The sequence below is a fragment of the Oncorhynchus keta genome, chromosome 30 (genome assembly GCF_023373465.1).
Source record: "Oncorhynchus keta strain PuntledgeMale-10-30-2019 chromosome 30, Oket_V2, whole genome shotgun sequence".
Lineage (NCBI taxonomy): Eukaryota > Metazoa > Chordata > Actinopteri > Salmoniformes > Salmonidae > Oncorhynchus > Oncorhynchus keta.
In genome coordinates this window covers 35266594-35277783 of record NC_068450.1, presented here as the reverse complement: position 1 = coordinate 35277783, position 11190 = coordinate 35266594, and the positions used below count along the sequence as shown (strand labels likewise).

The window sequence follows — 11190 nt, the reverse complement described above, 5'->3', positions numbered from 1 at the left end:
GTGTATAAATGTTTTGTAAGTAAATTTGAATCATCCAAAATGAAAACTGATTTCTGGCTTAATTTTCGACTTTCTGTAAAAGGTGGCTTCAACACAAATTATCCAAATGTGTGTTGTTCATTGCCTTGGTGTCATAACTTGTTCAATCAAAATGGAATCTTATGGCAAGACTTCAACTCCCAGACATACTTTGTTGTGGTGTATTTTCGTTTCCTATGTTGACAACCAGCTGATTTCCTGTGTCTTTAAATGTCTTGCCATTATTCTTCAACAAGCAGCAGCTAGGTTCGATGGTTTTCTAACCAAAATAAACCCTCGAACATTGGATACTTTTAACCATTGGGATGCGTAGCTAAATATTTAAGTACTTGTTTTATACTGGTACAGTCTTCGAAACTGTGAGGTTATTAGTAAGATTAAGAGTAGAGATATCGCTGTTTGTCTTTTCTGTTCCGCTTTTCTGCCGCAGTCCGATATTTTCAGCTAACCTTAGCTAGCTTTTTTGATTTTAGCCAGGTAGCTAGCTAGCTAATACGTTAACTTTACCTTTCTGTCATGAGCTTCTTCACTCAAACGTAATCGTTATTGAAGTATATGTTTTCTTCAAGAAACCAACCTTGTAGATTGCCACAACCCAGAAGTAACGTTAGCTAGTTAACTTAGCTCCTTGCTAGCTAGCCATGTTACTAGTTACATATTGTCAAGCAGTAGTGGAGGGTTTTCAGTAAAACTCGTCATTAAGGTTAAAGCAACGAGTTTAGAGCCATCTAACTAATGTGTTTGTGACTGTAATTGCTAACTAAGTATTCGTGTTGGCAAGCTACTGAAGCTAGCTAGCTAATTTCTAGCCAAATGCTAGCTAAATAGCGACTGTCTAGCAGTGAGTGTATGATTGCTAGACGGTGGTTGATTGGGCAGATTAGCTTCTAGCCTCCATCGTTCGCAGATATCACACGAACGGGCGAATATAGCAACCGATTTGTTCACGTTGACAGCGCGTTTGAGAAGGTGCTAGGCTGTTGAAAGCAGAGAAGGAAAGGGGTGAGAGTAGTGAAACGCACACAGTGCTCTTTATGCCAGGGGGTTGGCCCGGTCTCAACCAGCGAAGCGCAGTACACTCGTTTCTGTTCAGATCGGCTTCAGAACCATGACAACTGCAAGGGATCTCGATATGGTGAGTTTGCAACCCAACACAATCCTTACTGCATAAGATCCAATGCTATGCCCCGTATGTCTATTAAAATGGTTACAATGCATGTTATGTTTTCCATGTTTAAATTGAACCTTGATTTAACTAGGCAAGTCAGTTAAGAACAAATTCTTATTTACAATGACGGCCTACACCGGACACCACTGGGCCCATTGTGCGCTGCCCGGTGGGGCTCCCAATCACAGCCAGTTGTGATACAGCCTGGATTCGAACCACGGTGTCTGTAGTGACGCCTCTAGCACTGAGACTGACTGCTGTGCCACTGCGCCACTCAGGAGCCCAAATGTACAGCTATTCTCACAAACAGAATAGCTGTTTCTGTAATCACCATCTGTCAAACTACATTTTGAGATTGACCCACATTTATTCTAGAGGTGAGCCTTAATTGATTGTCTTCCTATCACAAAATCACCCATTTTGGATGCTGTTATTCTCCAAACAAACCCAGTTGACATGTGTAAAGGCAAAGGACCTTGTCCATGGCACTGTTGTGTTAAATCAGGGATGAAGAGGAGATAGATTGTAGGGACTGAGGAGAACCAGTCAATTTGAAATCACAAATGATCTCAAATCAATGAAATGGCTGATAGGCTACTCTAGGCTGCCTGCCCTGTTGTACCAATGCCAGCTTGTAGTGCTCTAGAGTTATTGTCCACTTCTGCAAAAATTTGGCTCATATTTACATTGATATTTTGGCAGACGCTATTATCCAGAGTGACTTAGTAGCAATACGGCCTTTAGTAGCAATACGGCCTTAGCAAAAAGTGCCTCTCTGTTTCCAATGCACACATGTGTTGCACAGACCTTTTCCGTTACTTCAAAGCTGAGTTTTTGAAGTTAATGTTTCTCTTGATTGGATAGTCTAAGAGGATATCCTTGATGGTTAAAAGAACCAAGGGCGGCTAGGCAGATTCAAGTTTGTTTTGTTTGGTTGAGGATAAAAGGGATGAAGGGAAGCTGGGGGGGGCTTGTTAATGATGACTTTGGTATCTAACCCCACTCAGAGGTTATGCAGTGCATAGGGGGTGGGGCTTCCTCTGCTTAGTAGGGTTGGCGTGTTTGTAAACAGCTCAGTGTAGGACTATCCTTACCATACACCTTGTGGCACAGATTCTTTGTTCTGGCTTCCCCGATTTACCACCAGAAAGTTTAGGGACAAATGAACATATTTTATTATGTGGGGGAATTACCCATTCAATTTTTACCATAACTTTGATATTGGTATCCAAAATATGATGGTGTTTGTAATGGTAGGATATTTGTCATGATTTCCAAGCCATTTGTTGGATTGTGGTGGGATACCAATATCTACTCTGAAGTTTGTGTTACGATCTGTCAACTGATGGAGAGAATCAGAGGGGTGGAGTGTGGCTTCCGGCCATCGGCTAATGATGCTTCAGAGCTTTTTTCACTATTAGAGGTCCTGACCTGAGGCTGCTGCCACCGCAGGAGGGAAGGCTATGAGCCAGGGGTCTCTTCCTGTGTAGGAGCTTACGTGTATGCTTAAGGCTACTTACTGGTAGCGGATATTTTATGATTGTTGAATTGATGACTTTATAATAGATGCCGTTTACATAGCCTACATGGAGCATCTGACAGTAACCTCTGAGTTGCACTACTTCATGTGAAATGCTGTTTCTTTCCCTATTTCCCAAATGGATTTCAATACCCGTACTTATTATTTTGGAGAAATCATAGTTCACCACATAATTAGTTGTGTGTGGGGGGGTTCTTCTTTTATTCTCTATGGCATTTGGGATTTGACTCATTGCAGAACCCTGAACAACCTGCCTTACCTTCATTTGTTGTCCTCATTTGGTTTTCAATGAGAGCATTTATTCCCAGCCAAACTCTGCGCAAACACCATGTTGATGATGTAATCCTTAAACCAAGGAGCGATTGAAATCTATGAAAGAAAATGCAATTACCCAAGTCTCCTAAAAATAAACTTCCTTTTGGATTCTGTAAATGACTGACTAACAGATGAAATGGTCCCTTTTTTCTTTTTTTTGGCCTTTTTAAGGCTAAGATGTCGTAAGTTGCAAGTACAATTAGTGCAACAGCATGGCCAACACATTTTTGCTTCAATTTATTTTAAATGGGTTCATTTAGTGAACTGGGTGGGTACAAAGAAGAGCAGGGAAAACTCCCCAGCCCCCTCCCTCCTTCACACACACCACTATGCCCCTGGGTTACGCATTGGCCATGCAAATTTAATAACGGGGCCCAGGGCGTCTGGGACACCTGGGGTTATCGCATTAGGCCGACAGCCCAGAGAGAGGAGCTGCCCACAGCGCTGAAGGCCCACTTCACCCCCCCTCAGCTCCACCCTTATCTGTGCATTGTTCTGCTATAGGGGCTCACTTCACAACGAGCTCAGTCCTTTCTAAAGGAAGCAGCCCAGTCAAACGGGGCAGAGATCTGCACCAGAGAAACCTAATTAGCCAGGAATGTCAATTTCGGTGCAGGCTTCCGAGGGTCATCTCATGTCATTTGAGGTGAGAGAAAACGGAAGGATTCCATGTGATTAGGCTAAGCTACATGCTTCTCATTGCTCGACGGGGTGGAAGTGTAGACTGTATAATTCTGAAATTTTGTGGGATTTTTGTAGAGCCATGTGTAGGATTATTAAGATGTTTTATTTTGGTGATTTTTCAGGTGAATCTGCGTCTTATCCTGGTCAGTGGGAAGACACAAGACTTCATCTTCTCCCCCAACGACTCGGCCATGGACATCGCCAAGCACGTCTTTGATAACTGGCCCTTGGGTGAGTTTGTGCATTTTGGGACGTGAATCAGGGAACAACCACAACACTGTCTTTTTATATTGAGTTGTATTGCAGAATTAATCAGGTAAATTTGCAACTTTCTTAATTCTTCTTAGTCTGGGTCGGATTTAAAAACATGCTTTCTGTCACGGGGACCACATTCCAGTTATTATAGGGACAGTTGTTACACAATGCCTTGGCTCTCCACACTCCACCTTCAAACCACTGACGATGGCAGCCATGTTTGTGTGTTCAACCACTGCAGAAAGTCTATGTCTGAGTGGCTGTCTGGCGCTAGTGATATTAGACTGCTTCTGAGTGTTGCTTTAATGTTGTCTCATCTCTGCATCAGGATGGGAGGAGGAGCAGGTGGGCAGTGCCAGCATCCTGCGCCTCATCTTCCAGGGACGCTTCCTGCATGGCAGCGTCACACTTGGCGGTACTTGATGGACCCTCCTTTTAAAAAAATATATATATACACACACACACACACACACACCATCCTACCGGGCTAAAATACACTAGGGAATACTGTATGTCCTTTTGAAATGAAGTCTGATTTAAAACATGCCACAGTTGAGGACATGTCATCAAAGATTTTTAAAAAATTTAAAAGTTTACATTTTACCCAATTTCGTGGTATCCAATTGTTAGTAACTATGTTGTCTCATCGTTACAACTCCCGCTCGGGAGAGACGAAGGTCGAAAGCCATGCGTCCTCCGAAACACAACCCAACCAAGCCGCACTGCTTCTTAACACAGCACGCATCCAACCCGGAAGCCAGCCAATGTGTCGGAGGGAACACTGCGACCTGGTCAGCGTGCACTGCACCCAGCCCGCCACTGCACCCAGCCCGCTAGTGCGCGATGAGACAAGGATATCCCTACCGGCCAAACCCTCCCTAACCCGGACGACGCTAGGCCGATTGTGCGTCACCCCATGGACCTCCCGGTCGCGGCCGGCTGCGACAGAGCCTGGGCTCGAACCCAGAGTCTCTGGTGGCCTTAGACCACTGCGCCACCCGGGAGGCCCCTAGAATGGACATTCTGAGCATGCTTACTAATTCCAAAATTAAAGAGGATTATCTTGTGATTATATATTCTGCATATGAATTGTTCATTGTCTGTCCTTTTTGTTTTCAAAGCTTTAAAGCTGCCCCCTGGCCGAACAACTGTCATGCACTTGGTTGCCAGAGAGACCCTGCCAGAACCTAACTCCCATGGTGAGAACCTTTCTCTTGCACTCTCTGGTTGTCTGACTCATGTCATCACCTAGCTGTCATGGACCAGTGGTGGGAAAACGTACCCAATTGTCTACTTAAGTAAAAATGCCTTAATATAAAATGACACAACTGAAAGTCACCCAGTAAAATACAAATACAACCGACTTGTTTCTAGTCATCCCTCCTCCTTCTAGTCTTTTTCTTCTCTTGACTTTATATTGCGATTGGCTTTCATAAATTAGGTGCATTACCGCCACTGACCTCATTCGTCTTTCAGTCACCCCCGTGGGTAAAACCAGTATGGAGATGGCACCTGGGTACCTGCTTCTATAAACCAATGAGGAGATGGGAGAGGCAGGTCTTGCAGCGTGATATGTGTCACAAATAGAACTGACTTCTATTTTAGCCCTTGGCCACGCAGACGCTCGTGAGCAGTGTGGGTGCAATCATTGAATAATATAGATTTCTAAATATATTTTGCAGTGCACGTAATGCGAGCGGTGTATTTGGTTTTAAATAAACTTAGGTATCAAAAGTAAATGTAATTAGTGAAATATACATAAGTATAAAAAGTCTAAATCATTTCAAATTTGTTATATTAAACAAACCAGATGGCACCATTTTCTAAATTTACAGATAGCCAGGGGCATACTCCAACACTCAGACATAATTAGTCACTTTACCTCTACCTACATAAACATATTACCTCGACTAACCGGTGCCTCCGCACATTGACTCTGTACCGGTACCCCCTGTATATAGTCGTGTTATTGTATTGTTGCTCTTTAATTATTTATTATTCTATTTTTTTTTTACTTCAGTTTGAGTAAATACTTTCTTAACACTTATTTTTCTTAACGGCAGTGTTGGTTAAGGGCTTGTAAAGGAAGCATTTCCCTCAGCATTTCACCCGTTGTATTCGGCGCATGTGACATACGATTTGATAATTTGCAAACAAAGTATGTGTGTGTAGTGAGTCTGCCAGTTCAGAGGAGATAGGGATGACCAGGGATGTTCTGTTGATAAGTGCTTGAATTGGACCATTTTCCTGTCCTACTAAGCATTCAAAATGTAATTTTTGGATGTCAGGGAATTTATGGAGTAAAAAGTACATTTTCTTTAGGAATGGAGTGAACTAAATTGTAAAAAATAATAAATGTACAGATACCAAAAAAATACTACTTAAGTAGTAATTTTAAAGTATTTTTTACTTAAGTACTTAACACCAGTGTCAGGGACACTGTTGAGTTGTAATTACTACAGCTGAAGGCCTTATTGTCCCTTTAAACCTGAAAGCCTGGTGTGATATTTTCTCTTTCGTTGTCTGATGTCAAGTTTCTTTGTATCGTCCTCTTTGTAGGTCAGCGTAACCGGGAGAAGATCACAGAGAGCAACTGCTGTCTGCTCTTGTAAAAACAACAAACAACAATCCTTTCACTCCCCTCCCCCACATTCATCCTATGCTCGGCTTCTGTCTGCCCGTCAACCCTGGATTTGGGGAGATCACAGGAAGATGGGTCACAGAGCTGTCAGCGGGCGGTCTGTTGCACGTGTTTGTTGCACTCTGGCCCAATCCGTCCGTGGCTTAGGAATTATGTAGGTTTTTTTTCATGCCAATTTATTCAAAACGATTTTCTTTTGTTCACCCTTTTGCCAAATTTAGCCTTTCCTTCTCTCTGTTGTAAAATCATGTTAAGAATTTGTACATGTAATTTCTGTGGTTACCCAGGAGGAGCATATATCCTGTGTAGCCAGGGGGGTATACAGGTTTTGAAGACTCACCTTACAAAGAAACACTAACAAACTCTTTGGAACTTTGACCCGTACTGTGCATACAGTTGTTTGCATTACCCCTGAAGACTCGGCATAGTTTGCTCCGTGTGTCTTTCTGCTAATGAAATGGAAGTTCCCACGGGTTTGGCACTTAACTGGGTTGTTTATTTGAAAGTGTGTCTTTGTAAGTTTTATGTATGGTCTTAATCTTCCCTTCCCGTCTTAGAGGAAGAGATTCATTTCCTACTGTTATACAAAGTGCCGTCCCCCCCACCCGATGTAGACTGTGTACAGTAGTTGCCTCATACTGGCAGGGAGTGTTTAGTCTGCCATAGCACCAGTGGACTGGAGTGGTGCATCTTTCTGTGCCATGGGCCACATGTGTTCGTTCCTGGACCAACACAGAGGAAGAGTTCAAAATTGTAAATGGACAGCTGTGTCAACACCTGAGTGGATGTGTGTGACATTGTCATGTTGGATCACCTCCTTGAGGATGAACTGGTTTAGCAAGAAGAAGAATCTAAACTAACTCCTACGTGTCCTCCACCTGGTTTTAAAGCCTTGCTTTTTTTTTTTTTTAACTGAGTGAAAATATTTTGAAGGAGTGCTTCTGAGTGACCATTTTGTGTCATTCTGAATGGCTTACGTCTCTGATCAACATGACCGTTTAGACTGTACCACACCCAGTCTCATGAGGAAGCCCTGTATCCTCGCCACTCCCCGTCTGACCTGAGTGAGGAGTAAGGGAATCGACGCCAGGAGCCAGTCAACCGTGAGGTGGTGGTGGGAGGGCTTCCTACAGGACATAAGGGCTAGAGGCATGGGAGGGAGCAACTGGAAAATGAGGAAATTATGTATTTTTACCACCTTTGTTTGGATGCTGTCTGTTTTTGCCTTTTTGATTTATTCTGTAATCATATTAATATTGTATTTTTTAAAATCTTGTATTGTTTATTCTGTTTTTGTCTGACTCCTGTTAATTGAATGCTTTTTGTTCCAGGGGTTGTATGTATATGTCTGGGAATGTAGATCATGTTCTGTGTGTTAGTGGATGGGCTGGGGAAATGTCTGTGTAGTGCGACAGTATGGCTGTGTTTACACAGGCAGCCCAATTCGGATATATATATTTCAGTTATTGGCCTTGGTATTTTTTGACCGAAAAGCTCTGAAAAATATCTTATGTAAAAGGTCAAAAGACCAGTTAGTGGAGAAAAAAATATCAGAAATAGGATGCCTACGTAAACCCAGCCTTAGTGTGTTTTAGAGTGAGTAATGGGTGTGTGTTTTGTCAGGTGTGTGCTCGTGCGCCTAAATACTGAGTGAGTGTGTGGGTGAGAACTGTGGGATCCTTATGCAGGTGGTTGAGTAGGAGGGCAGATTGGTCTTGGGTGGCTGTGGTTTCCATGGAAACAGTGTGGTTCCTTCCTTTTGAGTGAGTCTTTTGGTTAGTGTTTGTCAACCAATGTCACTGCTATGAAATTTATCTCAATGTGAATAAATGTAAAAAATAAAAAGTGATCTGCTTTAAGGTATTGTAAATTAATAAACATCTTTAAATATTACTTGTTTTTTTTTTACTAAAAGGAACAGGGGAGTAGAAATCAAGTTAGTTAAGCAGTGTTGGGGAGTAATGAACTACATGTAGTTCAACTAGTAATTTAATTACATTTTGCAGTAGCTTGGTGGTAGTTGAACTAAATTCTAATCTATGTAGTGTGTTCAATAGTTCGTTACTTTTTTGCCGTGTAGCTAACTACTGGAACAACACTACCTTTTAGCTAAAACATGGGTGAAGTAGGCAATCACTTCCTTTATTTTGTCGTCAGACCTGCCTTATTCTCATTTGAAACATTTTCTTAACGTAAGACCCCAAGGTGATCTGTTCTTGCAATTTGTAGTCTTGACGGTTCAGATTTTTTTTTTCAGGAAATAGTTTGGCTGTATTGAACTACCTTTTTCAAAGTAATATCTAAAAAGTCAACCATATTTCTAAAGGGTAGCTTAAATTCTTTCAGTGGGAAGTAATTGGTAGCTTGAATTATGTTTTCAGAGTATCTTCCCCAACACTGTAGTTAAGCATGTGGCTTGCCTCTGGGTGGCAGTGTTGTGTAGATACTCAATACTCTCGCTGTGTCCTCCTGGGCTGAGGCATATTACTCTTCCAACATCTGGTTCCATACTGGTAAGATTAATACCTCTTTTGCCATCCTATAAGGGCAAAATGTTGATGTTGGCTGTTATATAAACAGTTTTCCTCTGACTAATGATTGACTGGCGTTATCTATTATTCAGAAGTTATTTTGCAATGAATTGGTTAAGTAGTAGACTGATAGTTACTCTCCGGTATCACATAAATGACATTAACAAAGGATAAGAACGAGTGACTGATGGATCACTGTATGTGGACTTGGATAACTAAAATGTAATCGGTCACCAGATTGGTTTTAGAATGTGTTCAAAGAGTCATATTAATGTTGCTTCCGGTGTTGGAAATAAGTTTGGGCCTCTTGGATTCTGTCTGAGACTTAGACCCCATATAAAATGCTTTGCATGTCGTGATGATTGAGTCGTAACGTTTGGTTGAGCTGTTATTATTCGATATGTTCTCTCCCGTCTGTTTTGGAAAAATCTGGTTATGACGCATAGCCAAGGGAACTCCAGGTTTCCAGTTGACGTTGGCGATAAACGTCAAGCCCCCGGAATTATTCTAAAACCTAGTGCCGTTCTTAATCTTTTTAAATCAAACTACTTGTCCTTCCATGCATCTGCTCATGTCTCTGTCTGGCAGCTTCTAGTTTTCTGTCTGGCAGTGGATTTAGTAAGAACACACAGAGGGAAGACGAGCAAGATGGTCATGAGAGGGGTCTGAACTGTGAGGTGATAACCAGAAACTGACCTGGACACAGGGAAGCAGCATCTGTTGAAAGCATTGCTACTCAAAACTGTTTCAGGATGAATAACTTTGTGGTATTGCATGAGCCGGGGCACGTGCGGTCAGTCAGTCGAGTGTGTGAGAGTGGGCCCCGATCCAGGGTTAACAACCAAGAGAAACGGAACCACACGGATCAGCTGGGCCATCTCTTGGGGTGTTGTGCTATGCTGCTGTGGTGGTGGTAATGGGGAGGGGGGAGTCTAGCTGCCGTACCCAGCTTCCTCTGACATTGGCTGGGGACTCTTTGCAGGGAAGCTGTGATGTGGCGCAGCGGAGGACTGTCTTTCTAGAGATTTCTGAGGCCCTGGGAGGGCCATCTCTCTTTTCCCCTCTGCCTGGGCTCTATCTGTTTCTCACACTCCTCCTCCTGCCTTTCTCCCTCTCTCTCTCAGAGGCCCTCTGCAGGCACTCTGGGTAATAGGTGTGTCAACATCATAAAAGTGATAGATGTGTAAGGCTGTTCACCGGCAGGGGGGTTGTGACTTAGAAATGTTTTTTTCCTCTGTTTTTTAAGCCTACCAGAATCCCTTTCCCCCTTCTTGCTTCTGGCTAGTGCAGAGCCTTTTTGCCTTGTCAGTCCCACTTATATTAAAACCAGCTGTGAATGCACACAAACACACACACATACATACACACACACACAGTTGAGCACAGGCTGAGGACAGGCTACTGATGCCACAGACTCTGGGCTCGTCCATTTTTAAATGTTTTAATCTGTCAGCCTTTCTGTACAGTCTGGTTAGTCAGACAGTAGTGGGAGAAAGCCAGATGGGATGTGTCGCTGTCTGTGTGAAAGTGGTTGTACACTCGTGCCTATTTGTTAAGGTGTGTGCATTTATTTGTCTGTTTTTTTCTATAAATCAGAAACCCACTGAGAGTGGAGTTATGAGAGTTCAGTAGGCCAATATGAAAACACACACATCCACCACACACCCACGGCGGGGTGTCAATGAGGGAATGAGTGTTCACACACTGACTTCAGTAGTCTTTCTCCTCTCTTCACTCCCATCTCCAATCATCCCCTCTCCTCCTAATTGGAAAAATTACTTCAGTTCATATGACTCCTTCATTCCACATGAACAGACCGACACTAGACAGAAGTCAGGGACAGGACGTGGAGTTTGTCCGGGCGTGTGAAGGGGGAAGGGTATGGCAATCAACATAGTCCTACTGTTTTCACAGCCAATAAGCAACGGCACCACTGTAGAACTGTCAAACACAAGGCAGCATTTCACTACATCATTTTTTCCTTTGGCCGTTGATTTTACCAGATGGTCCCTTGTGC

The 11190-nt window shown here is 42.9% G+C and overlaps 1 protein-coding gene across 1 annotated transcript; it reads left to right on the top strand.

Moving 5' to 3' along the window:
• The first annotated feature begins 224 nt into the window (after nucleotides 1–224).
• On the top strand, nucleotides 225–8535 carry LOC118363460 (ubiquitin-like protein 3). The gene is made up of 5 exons (XM_035744344.2): nucleotides 225–1174; nucleotides 3869–3977; nucleotides 4330–4416; nucleotides 5123–5200; nucleotides 6561–8535. The coding sequence occupies exons 1-5, from the start codon at nucleotides 1148–1150 to the stop codon at nucleotides 6611–6613; spliced, it is 354 nt and encodes a 117-aa protein (XP_035600237.1). The 5' UTR covers nucleotides 225–1147; the 3' UTR covers nucleotides 6614–8535.
• Nucleotides 8536–11190: the final 2655 nt, after the last annotated feature.

Bases quoted from the DNA above. Each gene is read 5' to 3' on its own strand.
- LOC118363460 (XM_035744344.2), top strand. From the start codon at position 1,148: ATGACAACTGCAAGGGATCTCGATATG. The intron at 1,175-3,868 runs GTGAGTTTGCAA...GTGATTTTTCAG, and splicing joins CTGCAAGGGATCTCGATATG to GTGAATCTGCGTCTTATCCT. The intron at 4,417-5,122 runs GTACTTGATGGA...TTGTTTTCAAAG, and splicing joins TGGCAGCGTCACACTTGGCG to CTTTAAAGCTGCCCCCTGGC.